The following is a 16,315-nucleotide window of genomic DNA, read 5'->3' as shown; positions in this document are numbered from 1 at the left end:
GGCTGAGAGTCACTGGGATTTGATGTGCTTTGGGACTCCAAGTTCACAACAGAACGTCTGTGCAAACCCACGCACAACAATAACGTATGAAAAACTGATGGATCGTTTCAAACAAGAGGCATCACTTTTGGTTTGTTACAGGGCTCCATGCCTATTATTTGTGGTCCAGTATTTGTCTCCATGTCCTTCAAAAAAAAAAAAATTCTACAGCAGTTAAGTAAACATGTATGTACACACAAGTGTCCGCACATGAACACGCACTCACACACTCAAAGGCGTTTACAAGTGAAGACCGCCGACTGCTTGTTTGCCCTACTAAAGTGTGACAGTCCAGGTTGGCACCATGCTCCCTGCTGCGTCTGGGGGCCTCTTGAACCCGAACCTCCGATCCTCATGAACCGAACAAATGAGGACACACACTTATAGCGAGGGGCAAGTGCAAAAGTGTCAAGTGCTGTTATTAAAACCAAACAGAAAGTCAAACCATGATCAAATTAAAGTGCAGTGTATCAATATCTTCAATAAATGAATAAGTGATCCAGAAAACCAGTGAAAATGTGGGGGTTAAAAATCCATTTCAATAAATAATCCATAACACGAGGTTAAAATCCAGGGACAGTTCTTTTCTTTAAAAATCTGAGCCCCAATGCTTCCTCCTCTCATCCTGTGCCGAGCCGCTCACCCATCTCCTGTCCTTGGGAGACGCTGCATAACGGGTCACATGAGCGATCAGCCAATCACAGCCCTGGGGCAGCGCCCGTCATGCGCCCACCTGCACCCACTCTGTGCCTCTCAGGACTCGACGATTTATTTAAAACCTGCACAACGCCACGGAGCACTTACCACACAGAGCACACGCTGGAGGGCAGAGAGGAAGAAACGAACACAAAAAGAGGAGCATCGAGACCCCCAGGACCGATCTGTCTGTGCAGCTCGATGGGTTTAGTGTTACTCAAGTCGTTCACGTCATTCAGTTTCCTGTTCATTTTGCTCTTCATTTATTTGGCACTTACTGTAATAAATGTATACTTTGTATTGTATTGAATTGTCAAATCTTGCGCAGTATCACTAATGTGGTGTTCACATGGAAGTGCTGGGTGGCCCCTTCCTTAGCGTCAGGTCTTTGTTACTTTCACCCTCTTGATTAGAAAGGCCTTTCCTTGCTGGGTTTATCTCTTTTTGCCTTTACACATTTCTCTACTTTTGTTTCGTTACACTTCTGCATTGTTGTCTATAAAAGAAAATCAGCTTCCTACTGGTCTGGTGGGATATTAACCATTGTGGAAATGAACTTAGTTTTTGGTAGAAGAACAGTGGAAGCGCTTATGAGGGTTGGAGGTCATCATTCCGACTGCCAGGGCCGCCCTGTGATGTCTGGTGCCCCCTGTGCCCCCCTCTCCCTACAGACTAAGCACGCGAGTCAAGTTGCTGAACAGGATAAAAAAGAAAAAAATGACACTGGCAAGGCTTGCTTGTTACATTAACGGTGTTTGGACAACTTCTAAATAAATCTTGGCTGACGTGTCTTTGGATATGAAATATTATGTCTGGCCTAATTTTTAATTTTCTTTTTTTTTTGTTTCATTTTAAAAAGTAAAGATTCCGGCAGTGCATGTTTTAATCTGTCTAGACACGTTTATACAATCCAAGGCCCTGCCTTCACCAGTCATAGCGCTGGGCAGCCACACGGCAGGCGTCCACCTTCTCGTTGTATTGATTTGAAGCGAGAGCAGGCAGCCGAACGTTTGAAACACACACAGATGTGGCTTTTGCGTGCGAGACCCAGGTTGGGTCGGATTTCAAAAGAGAATCGTCTTCAGCTAGCAGAGAGCATGGCAATGTGTCAGACATGGCACTGGATTGAGGTTAATGCAGTTTGAAGAGATGGCCACCTTAACACACATATCAGGCCCAGGGTGGCACCATGCCAGGCACTGAAGGCAAATGCAGCGAGTTGGTCATGTATGCTAATTCAAAACAGTTTACAACAGCGTTGTTTTATAATGTTTAATAATGTCACAATAAAGGATATAGCACCACTCAACTGTGTAACAGATGGAACAAATTTAAACCTGGGCTGAAATACAAGAGAAGGATTAGAACAGGAGCAGACGTTGTGTAAAAATAGACCCTCGAGCCCCTCAACCTCACCCTAACTTTAGAGGTTTGCCCACTTGCCCCACACCCCTCTTGATTATTTGGATGCACTTCCTCTGCACCAGTTAGCCTTCACCCCAAGGTCCCGCCACGCTCTGATATCGGGGGATGCCATATGACATCCTGCAGTTGTCACAGGAGGGTGCCCCCCTGATCAGTCGCTAAGATCGCACTTCGTCCAGTCCTGCTGTTAAAGAGCATGGCATCCACAGCAGCCACCAAAACGTGACTTCTCGAGTGCCACCTACTGGCTTGAGGGTTATTGTGCAGGTGTCCCAACTGAATTTCCTCCTAGGGTGTCCTCTAAAAGATGTGCGGGACAAGAAATCTGCTGCTGGCAAAAAGAATTAAATATCAATAGCTGGAAAAAGACTGGAACACTTGCCTTGATTCAGTAGCAGAACACGAGGGGCTGGAAAGGCCATCGCAGCTCCCATACTTGAATATCACTGGGAATTCATGAAGAGATGCATGGAAAAAGACCAAAGCGTAAGGTGCTGTGAGAAACGATGTGTGCCCCTTCCGATTTCTTCTCTTACTGCAAATCTTTGACATTGAAAATTTTAAGATCTTCAACCAAAATCTGATAATACATAAAAACACCTGATTGAGCAAATAACACACGTCATTCATTGGATGACAAAATTATCCATTTTCTGGAGGAAAAACAGAAACACCATTAGCTGTGTAAGTGTCGTCAGGGATCGTGTGGCACCCCGACCTGGTCAAGAAGTGATCCCTTGCCTGGAAGAGAGGCCAGAAGGACGAAGGGATCGAAGGAGTCGGCCTTGCTGGAGTCTATACTCCCTTGATACAGCGGAGGGCCGCATTCCTACTTCACTGCCCCTGCTTTTCAACCCACAGGCATGCTGGGAAGTGTAGTCCCATGTTACAGCCCTGTGGTATACCATGACTACCATCACTGCCTTCTAGAGACTTCTGCCTTTCCAATGGACTGTGGGCAGAACCAGAAGTACTCCTGGGATCCGCTCTGCCTGACTTCAGAGGAGTCGGAGTCGGGAGGCAGAGGACAACACTTGTGAGAGGAAGAAGAGAAAAAAGGAAGAATTCCCCATCCAGTGACATTCTGTACTGTTTGGAAGAATGACGTTTGTTATTTGAACCTGCGACTGTGTGCGTGTCACACTTTCACACTGACTACAAGAAACATTGGAAAGAAAGGAGATGTCATCAAGAGCCCAAACGTTTTGCACCTGCCACTTTCACCATTTTATATGTTTGTGTTTTCATTTGTTAAAATCAGCAAGTGTGTGTTGAAATGCGCAGAAACGTGTAATTCTTACACTTGTACTCTGCGGGGATTGTGGTGACATTTTTCACTGAGACAAAAATATGATTTGATCAGAGGGGCACAAATGTTTGCACACAACTATCAGAGCCTACCAGCTTATAAAACACTCCATCCATTTTGAAACCTCTAATCCAAAAGAGGGTCGCAGGGAGCTGGAGGCCATCCTGGCAGCACTAGGCACAAAACAGGAACAGTTCCAGGACAGGTGCCAGTCTGGCACTGCTGCCAATCACTCTCACACACTCGTACACACATCACACTCAATCCTATCCTACACCTCAACCCGCTCTGCTGATCACTTCTGCCCTCCACAGTTACAATCTGAAGTTGACGCCACAAAAAGGGTACAAATGGGACAGAAGTCAGCTGTGACCTGAAGAAAAAGATTCAAAGAAAACTCCAACGGGGTGGCGTCTGCTGATCAGCGTCACCTAGCAGCACTTTGCATGTTTTAAACTAAACTTAAACTCAGCAGGGGACGCCAGGGGAGATCAGAAATGTGCCTGCAGATTGGGACGTTACCATGAGGAAGAATTACAAATGGGGAAATCACACACATTAATGTTATTATTATCATTGTTGGTAATGCCTTATTTATTCATACAGCCTCTCTGTGAGGGTGGCACAGTGGCGCAGTGGGTAGCACTGCTGCTTTGCAGTTAGGAGACCTGAGGTTTGCTTCCCGGGTCCTCCCTGCGTGGAGTTTGCATGTTCTCTCCGTGTCTGCGTGGGTTTCCTCCCACAGTCCAAAGACATGCAGGTTGGGTGCGTTGAAGATCCTAAATTGTCTCGTGTGTGGGTGTGCCCTACGGAGCGTTGGCGCCCTGCCTGGGGATTTGTTCCTGCCTTGCGCCTTGGGACCCCCGTGACCCTGTGTTCGGATATAGCGGGTTGGACAATGACTGACTGACTGACCTCTCTGTGACCCAGAATTGAACTCAGCCGATTTGCAAATGTTATGTGACGTTCTGCTCTGTTCTTTCTAAAACTTCTTTTAAGTTGCAGTCTGCTGTTTTTCTCTTCACTCATCTTCCTCATTCATTCGTCTTTCACTCACTGCTTATTCCATCAGAGGCCCATGAGGAGTTGATGCTTACTAAGGTTTAGGGTTTCTTTGTCATCACATGTGGAAAAAGTGCAACGTGCTGCACGTGGGCAAAAGGAACGTCAATGATGAATACAGGAGGAGACGCGGAGGAGGATTTAGGGTTTTGTTTTGACACAACATTTTCATCATCTAAGCTAGGGGGTCTCCAACCCCAGTCCTGGATGGCTGCAGCTTTTCATTCTAACCCTTCCCTTATTTAGTGGCCAATTTCTGCTTCATTTTAAGGTTCAGAACTCTGAGTGGCGTCATTTGTTTCTTAGACGGCACCCAAACAGAAATGAGATGTGAACTGAGCCAACAGATGAGCAGCTAAGTCAGGGCCTCAAACGCCAAACAACTTCATTCCAACCACTTTCTTAATTAGAAGACGATTCGCATTGTTAATTAAAGATTGGCTCCAGCAGACCCCCGTGACCCTGTAGTTAGGATATAGCCGGTTGGATGATGGATGGATGGATGGATGGATAATTAAACCCGCTCTTTAATTCCATGGCGTGCTGCTGCTCACATTCTGCCCCAGCAGACATATCCAAAAGTGCTGATTTTTGATTTTAAGGGCACCATGAAAATGTTTTGTGGACCTGAGCAGACCTTCAGTGGTCTTTACTTTCAGATGATTAGCTGGTCAGGCGTTGGCTCATTTTGGGTCTTGTTATTGTTTGGCTGCTAATTATGGAAAAAAAAAGAAATATTTAAGGGGTCTGAGCCTTAAGCAGCAGGCCAATCAAAATGAAGTCAAAAAAGTTAAAATAGCAACAAAAAATGGGTCGCTAATTAAGAAAAAGGGTTAGGATGAACACTTGGAGCCACTGCGGCCCTCTAGGTCTGGAGTAAGCGGCAATGAAAAGGGCAAATAAATGTTAGGTTATAGCATACAAAACTGTGGAAAATAAATCAAGAGATGCTGTGCACTAGTGAGACCACGTCTGGTCACCACACTGCAAGAAAGACCTGTGGAGAGGAGAGCCACCAGGTGCATCATGGGACTTAAGGAGATGTCATACATACTACGACAGACTCTAAGAATTACAAGCATGTGAAAGTGTGTCCGTCCACACTGAACACAAACGACATGCAAGTTTGGTTACCCAGGGCTGGCGCACATCGATGTTACACTCCTTGAAGGACTGTTTACGTGACTTGCCTTTTGTGCGAGGATGCAGCATTGGAAGTGTACAAGATGAACATTTAGATGCAGACAGGTAAGCAACGCAACAAGTGCCATGGAAAGCGACTCTCCATCAATCGCCCCTACATCGGAACATCGTTTTCTTCTGTGAAGGGTGACCAGTCAGGGAGTGAGACGTTGTAATGAGAAGGATCCACTCAGGGAACGGCTACGTAATACGCACAAACGAATCAGAGCACCATTAGACAAAACTGTCTGGGTATTTTTTTTTTAAAAGTCTCCATTTTTGCCCGTCTGGTGTTTTCAAAAGAAATCAACTCTGGAGAGCGTTTTCTAAAGTCTCTGTTTCTGAAGGTTAAAATGGCCGGGATACTGTGGACAAAAGGAGAACACAGAGAGCAATATCTGCATTGTTAAACAACAGTGTAGTGTTATGGACGTCATCTGTGTTTGTTACAATGCAACATTAACCAGGTGGCAGTCGCTTGATGGGTACGAGAAACAGAAGATGGAGTCAGGCAGAGGCACTTCACTCTACCATCAAGCATTCAGTGGGAAAGCCTCTAGCTGAGCCGCTCCTGCGTTTGTGAAGTTATTTTGGACACTTTGTGTGTTTTTGTGTCCGCTTCTGCTTCGTGTCGCACTACCTGACTCTGCCACATCTGCCTGTCTTTGATGCCAAAGGTTTCTTCCTGCCTTCTTGTGTTTTGACCTCTGCTAGTTTTGACTTTATTTTGGACATAACTGAATTGATTTTTTTTGCCCATCCACAAGGCTTGCATGTCACCATATAACTGGACTGAAGTGGACAACCCGGTTAGAGCAGAAGCCTGATTTCTCAGTAGTCTGTCTTTAAGGAATCTTCTGGAGTCCTCCTTTGTCAAGACGTGATTAATCCGCGCTAAAAAGAGTTAAAACGTCTTCATTGGCCACCCATGCGATATGTCTGTCATCATTTTGTTGCATTTCGTAAACATGTTTGGTCAGACTGATGCCTTCTTTCTAGATTTCTGATACGGCTTGCATGCAGCGCACTCTTTTCTGTTCGGCTGTGTGACTGAGCCTTGCAAAGGACTGGCGTACCGATACGTGTGATTCTTCATTTCTGCTGGAATAACAATAATAATAACGCCGGTGTTTTTGCTTCAGTAAGATAAGCGTTGCGTTAGGATGCTCATTACTTTTCAAAATTAATTGGACTGCATAACACACATTGCGACATAACGCGTTAGCTCTCGAGATTGTTTAGTTCTGTACATTCAGCTCGTCAACATAAATTTAGTGATGTCTGAAATATTGAGACTAATTATTTCAGCCAGGAGGAGGAATAATGCAATCACCCAAACATTAGCTTCTGGAAATTTATTTAGTGGCCGCTGAAAGCGTGTGTGAAGCAAATACATGCACAGGCTGACGAGTGCAACGGACACACGCAGACTACAAAATCCTTAATAATAACCCAGTCAAGGGTTTACATGGCCACGTGATCGGGTTATTCGTGGAGAAATCTACTCCTGATAATCCAATAACCTGCATAAGGGCGTACGTGGCATTTTAGAAATCGTCTTTCTGTGAATAACCGAGTTATCGAAGCGCATGTAAGCGCTAAACGTGCTGCACTCCCACCTGGATTCAGGCTGGGCTGCTGTCCTTCAAGTCGCCTTCTCTTCAGGGTCTGCGCTTTGTGTCTGCCAAGTCCGTGGGTTTCTTTTGATCGGTGAGTAGGCTTGCCAAGAAAGACAACTTAATTCAAGAATGGCAGAGATGCGCCCCCTCCATCAACAACAATCAGAGTCAAGTGACAGGATTCAAAATGGTGCCGCGTAAATACAGAAAATAGGGCAGAGTTTTAAAAACCCAAATGTGAAGCCCCCATCAGAAATGAAATGCTTCCATAGAAAATCTCCAAAATAGACAAAATTCTACATATGCGTGCAGTAACATCGCTATCCAAGTTTCTGAATGTTTTTAAAAAATCAATCTTGCTGAATGACTCAGTAGATGGAAATCTCTTGGCTTAAAAACGCACACCTTTGAATCGGGTTTAACAGACGTCGAGAAACTTGTTGGTCATCCGTATGCCTCCTGAAAAGTGAGGACTTGAAAAGCAAATGTCGCCTGTGTACCTGTTGGCCTTTGTGATGTCATTGAATAAAACAAAGCAAGTGTGACGAGAGGTCAAGCCTTGCTTATCCTACAGATATTCTAAAATGGCCTGGGCCTCTAGAAAGATTAAACAGCATGGACTGTGACTTCTGAACACTTGGACTCAATACGACTGCCCGATTATACTGTTTTCTGTCATTTCCACGTACTAGCGATGTTTGGGCTTAATGTCGCATGATGGCCTAAACACGCTCTTTCACAACCCAGGGTGCACCATACTCGGTTTCTCTACAGTTCTTTAGTTTTCTTTTCCTGGGCGATGACTTGTCATTTACAACGCAGATACTAAAGAGAAAGAGCGCACTCCACTACAAGAAGAATCCTCCAGAGCAGACAATGGCAACCTTTTTCGAGTTGCGGCACACTAAGTCCAAACATTTTCTTTCGCGGCGCACCTGAGGGACTGACCATAAATAAAGTCGTGACGACACAATCTATGGACAGTCCATCGCCAATAAAAACAGTTAATTTTACAAGTTTGAAAGACATTTTATTAATAAAGGAATCAAAGGATAAATCTTAAATTTAATTAATGTGAACATTGAGATTGTTTTTCAGCACATATGAGATTGATGCGAGGATCAATTTTCGAAAGACAGACGCGCATTTCCTTGTCGATCATTTGAAGTCTCTCGCGTTTCTTAGACTTCATTTCCGTATCCGTACAGTGAGCAAGATCTTCTAACAACGAGACTTTTTAAGTCTCACGAGATGTGTTTTTGACACCGCTGGTGTTGATATTATGATGAATGGTGAACAGCGAAAATTTTAACTTACATTCAAAATAAATACATTCGTTTATTCAACAATCTGATTAACCGTGATCTGTTTTTCCAACATAAAATATATTTTTTTAAACATTATCTTTTTAATCAACCAAAAGTTCAAAAACACTAGCAATTTTAAATATTTTACAAAAGTTTTCACGGAGCCCCTAGAAAATTCCGCACCGGTTGCCCGACAGTGCTCCAGAGCAACAACTCCACACAACATCAGACGTCTTCTACAAAGACTTGGCATCGTAAAACTGTGCCAAGAAACAAGAACTCAAAGACGCCAGTAAACAGACAGCCTCTCTGTATTATACGTTTGTCTCTCTCGTCTGTCTGCGTCTTGTTTTCTATGTCAACGTACACGTGCCGGCCACTTTATTAGATACACCCTGCTAGTACCAGTTGGACCCCCTTTTTGCCTTCAGAACCGCCATAATTCTTCGTAGCGTCGATTCAACAAGGGGCTCAAAACATTCCTCAGGGAGTTTGGTCCAAATTGACATGGTAGTGTCACACAGTTGCTGCAGATTTGTCAGCTGCACATCCATGATGTGAGTCTCCTGTTCCAGCACATCCCAAAGTGCTCTATTAGATTGAGATCTGGTGACAGTGGAGGTCATCCGAGTACAGTGAATTTCCCCTTAGAATTAATAAAATGTCTGTCTATCTATCTATCTATCTATCTATCTATCTATCTATCTATGTAAGAAACCAGTTTGAGATGATTTGAGCTTTGTGACATGGCGCGTTATCCTGCTGGATGAAGAAGATGGAGACACAGTGGTCATAAAAGGATGGACGTGGTCAGCAATAATTCTCAAGTATGCAATGGCATTTAAATGATGCTCAGTTGGTACTAAGGGGCCCTAAGTTTGCCAAGAAAATCCCCCCACACCATTACATCATCACCACCAGCCTGGACCGTTGATACAAAGCAGGATGGATCCATACTTTCATGTTGTTGATAGCAAATTCTGACCCTACCATTTGAAAGTTGCAGCAGAAATTGAGACTCATCAGACCAGGCAGTGTTTTTCCGAACTTCTATTGTCCAATTTCGGTGATCCCGTGTGAACTGAAGCCTCAGTTGACCGTTCTTACTTAACAGGTGCGGTACCCACTGTGATCTCCTGCTGCTGTAGCCCATCTGTTTCAAGGTTTGACATGTTGTGTGTTCAGAGATGCTCTTCTGCATAGTTTGGTTATAACGAGTGGTTATTTGAGTTACTGTTGTCTTTCATTCAGCTTGAACCAGTCTGGTCATTCTTCAGCTTGAACCCGTCTGGTCATTCTCCACTGACCTCTGACATCAACACGACATTTTCACTCTGAGAGCTGCTGCTCATTGGATATTTTCCCTTTTTCAGACCATTCTCTGTAAACCCTAGAGAGAGTTGTGTGTGAAAATCCTAGTAGATCAACAGTTTCTGAAATACTCAGACCAGCCCATCTGGTACCAACAACCATGCCACGTTCAAAGTCACTTAAATCACCTTTCTGTCCCCATTCTATTGCTCAATTTAAACTTCAGCAGGTCATCTTGACAAGGCATTGAGTTACTGCCATGTGATTGGCTGAACCCCTACTCTCTCTTCTGTTTCCTTTTCCGGTGTCCTGGTTCCACCACCATCTACCCAAAGCACCATGATGTTCCAACAGTGATGGATTAAAAGCCAGAAGTCTGTATGACCACCATCATCAAGTCCTTCCGTGAGAACCCTAACTACAAAGAGGACTATTTCATTTATGTTAGGTAGAATGCCCAGAGGGGACTGGGTGGTCTCGTGGCCTGGAACACCTACAGATTTTATTTTTTTCGAGTTTTTTGTTTGTTTTTTCTGTCCCCCCTGGCCATCGGACCTTACTCTTATTCTATGTTAACTAATGTTGTCTTATTTTAATTTCTTATTTTGTCTTTTATTTTTCTTTTCTTCATTATGTAAAGCACTTTGAGCTACTTTTTGTATGAAAATGTGCTATATAAATAAATGTTGTTGTTGTTGATTAGATATTTGCGCTAACAAGCATTTGAGCAGATGTACCTAATAAAGTGGCCAGTGAGTGTATATACGCAGTGTAGATGCCCTAGAGGATGGTTGGGCGTTCCACCAGCTGAGATGCCATAACGGAAGGATGGACTACATGGGGGCAATACCCAGTCGGGAAGTCTTATGATCCCCATCCAGGGTGGGATGCCTGAAGACTACAAGAACTGACAGGAGAGCAGAGAAGCGAGCAGTTCAATAGGTGGCAGTGTCCCTCATATGGAGTCCCAGTTTGCACACCCACAGGGATGCATGGAGGTGGAGTCCAGAGGAGCAGCCCTGTAGGGATCCCTGGTGGACTATAGAGGGCACTGCTGGGACAGGATCTCCCTGACTGCCTCATAATCCAAAAGTGCTTCCAACTGGCTACGTCACATCACCAGAAGACCTCCTGGGCCCTCAATAACACTCGGGTAACACTCGACTGGAGGCGTAGCAGTGCGGTGGAGGGAGAGGGAGAAAGAAAAGGAATAAACACGGAGTTTAGTTATTTATACCCCTTTGATTTGAACCCGGGACTGTGTTTGTGTGTTTGGGGTCTGGGGCTCTGTGGTGCCCCCTAGCTTTCACAGCAGTTATTATATTTCTATAATCCTTATGTTCATCAATGAACTGTGTTATTCTAATTCTTAAAGTAAGTGTTCTTCAGGCATCGTGACAGAAATCTAAAGGCCGGAGACCAAAAATAGTTTAAGCAAATAAAGTAGGGGTCTTACCAAATAATTTCATGAATTAGCGGGAGACTGATAACTAATTAGCCGAGCTAAATCCCTCTTGTTTCCTAAACCATCCATATGTAAGGTTTCATTATGGAATACTAAATGGGAGTTTTTCCACTTGGCGCCAGGACTTTAAGAGCGTAGCGTGTACTGGAATGGGTTCTTCCATAAAAAAGCTAAAATGGAGGATTTAAAGCTTTAAATTTAGAGGTGAGTAAAGGAGGTTGGCATCAGTAAAAAATACCAGGATAATGGCTGCTATACCAGCAATGGGAGTCCTTCCTTTGTTTTTTAAGCATAGTTCTGGTGATCATTCCTGCAGATCCTTGGTTTTAAATGAAATGGTGTCCACAATGGGAAAATAAAGCGTTGTGAATGCAGAATCATCAACAAAGTGACCAAAAGGTCGAAGACCATACAAAGTAAGACAACAGGGAAGAAACAACAACAAGTCTGCAGCCAGTCCTGGCCCTAATCACTGTCAGAGGGCTGTGATGTTCTCTCTTATATTAAGATGTTCCACTTGTCAGTGGCAGTCCGCGAGGCATTGGCAAATGTGTAAGATTTGAGCGATGGATCCTCGGGACAAACGACGAAGTGCTGTTCCCGCTGACTAACAAATGACGTGGTTAGCTGACAAGCTTGCGTAGTTACCTTCTCGTCAGATTCTTGGCACCTCAGGTCTTTCTGGAAATGGCCGTCCCGCCAAATGGATGAGCTAAGGCTTTTTCTTTTCACATTTTTATTTTTTTCTTCCTCTGATCCCGTCGGGCGGACCTTGTGAGTCGAGGATTTCAAGCCAGAATTGCAGCCAAATGTGTTGTGCACATGCATGTTTATACGCCGTGGATGTGTCTGAGATGGGCGCTTTGTGTGGCGACTGTTATACAAACTGGGGGCAGGCATTCGCTTTTTTTTTTTCAGCATAACTTTCGCCTCTGCCAAGACCTCATTTGGCACTTTTTAAAAGGCTTGGCTGGATTGAAGTTTTATAGATCAAATGCCTTCTTCCTAGAAACATTGTATTTGTGTAATTGCTGATGACAACAAATGCCCCCAAAGCTTAGCAAATTATTATTTTTTTTATTAATAGCTACAGTAATGGCAGATTCCTTGTGGTTGTCGTTCATTTTTCATTTCAGATTCCCTGCATTCTTTGCTTTGTTGTCAATTTCAACAATATCATGGAAGTGATCTTGACTCCTGTGGCCATTGTCTCTCTCTTTCTCTCTCCCTCACACTCAGAACAAGGCGCTGCTTTATGAGAAAATGAAGGAAGGACCCAAGAGACGGCGGAGGGTAATGTCTGTGTTGTCATTGCTTTGTGTTCTTGAAAGCAAATAGAAAAACAAAACAAAATAAAAATTTAAAAATACTCCTTGCTAATACGCAATGTTAACATTCCTGATTGTTCGAGACTGGGCCACAAGTGGAATGGAGGTGGGCACAAAGCACCCCGGTGGTCTTATCAGCTCTCCGCAGGGCAGAGAGCAGGCACAAGCTGGCAATCAGACGAAAGACTTGTACTTAATACTGTCTCGTGGACGCCATCGCATGCTATGAGCAGAGTGGGATATGACCCGGACACAGACAGGCAGACACGTTTGATTTACCCCACACACGTTTATTGGGGTCTTCCATGATATAACAATTCAGCTCACAGACCCCAATACCCCAAAGTTCTGGCCTTATCACAAAGCCTTCAGGCCGCCTCCTTCCCTCCTCCAGAGACCTCGTCCTTCTTCACTCCCGACTCATCCTCTGAAGGGAGGCGGCCCCTTTAAATAAGCACCCGGGTGGGCTCCAGGTGTGTCCCCGGCAATCTCCCAGAAGTGTCGGCTGTGTCCCCAGAAGCACTCCGGGTATCCCTGCTCATCTTCCCCCCGGAAGTGCTGAGGTCCAGGGTCCTGCAGGTATTGGGGTGCCCCCTGGCGGTGACCACGGGCCCCTGCAGGGTCGAGCTTCCCAGCTCTGTACCCGTGGCCCCCAGGGCGGTCGCCCCCTCGAAGTCTGGAGGAGGCACAAGCCCTCCTCCGGTCTTCTTGGGCGTCCCGGCTGGGTACCACAGCAGCTTGAGTGGCCAAACTGGGGCGCTCACATCTGCTCTGATTGCGGGCAGGCTGTGCAGGTCACCCAGGATGGGGCACTCGGTGTTAACTGCTGTTAAAAAGTGAGCTTTAAGGGGAGCTGGAAGAATCAGAGTGGCGCTCATTGGGAGGCCAACAGACACCACAGGTGGACAGCTCCTGAATGTTAGCCTAGCGCCACCATAGCTTGAAAGGTCATGTTTCAGCTAGCCAGGTTTGGTCAGTCGGGGGCTCTGTTCATCACTTGCCATTTTTATATGCTTAGATGGTGCCTTATAGCACCAGGGACCTGGGCTTAAATCTCAATGTTGCGAGCACAGAATTTGCACCGTGTTTGTGTCTGTGCTCCATGTCCTCACGTCATAAAGTCGTTCAGGTGAGTGAAACCTAACTGTCCTGGTGCGAGTCAGCCATCCTGGGCTGTGTCCTGCCTTTAGCCTAGCGGCTAACGAAAAATGGCCGTTAAATCAGTAGAGACAGACGGGGAAAAGAGTGAAAAACATCAATCGTTGAACCTGCTTACTGCACTTTAGGGTTACGGGAGGGCTGAGCCTATCGCAGCGGCACTGGGTGAAGGGCAGGAGCCAGCTCTGAAATAGGTGCCAGTCCACTACATTATATTATATTATATTATATTATATTATATTATATTATATTATATTATATTATATTATATTATATTATATTATATTATCCATCCATCCATCCATCCATCCATTTACCAACCCGCTGAATCCGAACACAGGGTCACGGGGGTCTGCTGGAGCCAATCCCTGCCAACACAGGGCACAAGGCAGGAAACAATCCTGGGCAGGGTGACAACCCACCGCAGGACACACACAAACACACCAAGCATACACTGGGGCCAATTTAGAATCACCAATCCACCTAACCTGCATGTCTCTGGACTGTGGGAGGTTATATTATAATATAATATATTGTATTGTATTGTATTGTATTGTATTAGCTCAGTGTTAACATTTACGGTGCACCATGCAATGCATATGTCTCTGTTATATGCCATTTGGTATGGGACACATAAAAGAAGTGTTAATGTTTGTTATGCGCCATTTGTTGGAATGACAAACGCAATGCATTTTATTACTGCAAATGTTTGTGATGAGCCATCTGTTGGGATGACAGAGACATAGCAAGCAGATGTGCACACATACACAAAGACTCCTGTCCTTTTGTTACATTACTAGCTGTGCTACCCATCTAATATGGGGTGAAATCTAAGTAATCAATGTAGACCTCAGTGTTAATGTATGTGATGCGCCATTTGTTGGAATGAGAAATGAAACGCATGTCTCTGTTATATGCCAGTTGGTATGGAACTCATAAAAGCAGTGTTAAAAATGTTTATGATGTGTCATCTTTTGGAAAAACAGAGACATAGTAGCTGGATGGAGACACAGGCAGACACATCCTTTTATTATAATCTAATCTAAGATATTTTAACATGTAATCGTTTTACTTGTGTGAAGAGCGCCACTGTTTAAAGATGTAAAGAGTGTAGCAGACAGACTCTTGTGCAGTGCTCGATGTGGCCACCATGCTGGGCTGAAGGACCTGAATTTCTTGTGCTCTCCTTCTTTTTCAGAGTGTCAATCCTTACTTGATGGGGCAGAGACTGGACAATGTCGTGGCCAAGAAGTCAGTGCCACACTTTTCAGAGGAGGACTCCAGCGTGAAGGATTAGTTTGTTTCCCTTAGCTTTGGCATATGCCTTGTTGCCATACTGCCCCCTGTATTTTCTTTACTATTGTTTTATGCCCACCTCCTTGGTCTGTCTTTGGACCATCACAGCAGATGGCCTCACGCCACTTTCTGCTGCGCTGCCCTGGCTTTCTGATTTCCACCAAGTTGCTCTGAAGTGCAGTATTCTATGTAACGAAAAAGAAAATAAATGTATTTCACCGTACGTATATGTTTTGTGTACAAATCCAATCATCTCAACCTTAATGATATATAGGGCCGTGTGCCTCCGCAGTGCTGCAGTCATATTGTGTTCACATGTGGCTACGGGTTTGTGTGTACAAGAAGACAGCAGATGCCATGAGCGCCCAGGCCGTGCTCTGCCGTTAACAGGAAGGCCGCCATTAGGACTTGTAATGTGCCACAGGGTGCAGTTAAAAGGGACGCTCTGAGTGCCAATGTAAGAGAGCCAGAGACAGCAATCCAGCCCGCCTGGCAGTAAAGATCTGGGCACGGGTGCAGCATGAAACACCAAGGTGCAGGGTGGTGCGGCCCCTCACACAAACAGGCAAGCAGCATGTGTTGCACATATGGGTACATTAAAAATGTGAAAGCCAAAATAGATGATTGACGTGTTCAGATGCTGCCTACAGTCCTTTTGATGTGCTGCTGGTATATAAACTGGGGGTGACATTAAAATGGGAGGAAGAGGTCGCAATCTGGGTGGATTCATTCAGTGTCATTTGACATCGATGGACATGGAAAATCAAACGCCTACAGTATACTCTCGCTAAACTGGAAACGGCAGAATAAGACTGGTGAAAAATTTTGAGTGTATTTATTTATTTGTATATTTATTTATTCCTACTAGCCTTTGTGTGTAGGCTACACATCAGAGATGTGAAATGTGAGATGTGAGGGTAAACCATTAAGAGGATTGGACAAGATCACCAACTTCACTGGGAACCATTAAACATTTAGAAAGCCTGGTGACACCATTCATCAGAACAGGACCTCAAACAGCTTCCATACATAGGGGTACTGACGATACTTCACATCTCTCCCACATCTCAAAAGCTGTTTGTTAAGTTAATTGACTCCATATGTGCTGGCATGGATGG

General features: G+C 44.7%; 1 protein-coding gene across 1 annotated transcript in view; it reads left to right on the top strand.

The window, feature by feature from the left end:
* The window catches only part of LOC114666980 (neuroendocrine protein 7B2), a 68,713-nt gene extending 53,293 nt beyond the window's left edge, over positions 1-15,420 (top strand). The window contains exons 5-6 of the mRNA XM_028822037.2: positions 12,655-12,708; positions 15,100-15,420. Of these exons, the coding sequence (XP_028677870.1) occupies positions 12,655-12,708; positions 15,100-15,198 (153 nt within the window). The 3' untranslated portion in view covers positions 15,199-15,420. The remainder of the gene's footprint in view (positions 1-12,654; positions 12,709-15,099) is intronic.
* The last annotated feature ends 895 nt before the right edge of the window (positions 15,421-16,315 follow it).

This window comes from Erpetoichthys calabaricus, chromosome 16 (assembly GCF_900747795.2).
Source record: "Erpetoichthys calabaricus chromosome 16, fErpCal1.3, whole genome shotgun sequence".
Lineage (NCBI taxonomy): Eukaryota > Metazoa > Chordata > Cladistia > Polypteriformes > Polypteridae > Erpetoichthys > Erpetoichthys calabaricus.
The sequence above is the reverse complement of the archived record's forward strand: the minus strand, read 5'-3'. Positions and strand labels throughout refer to the sequence as shown.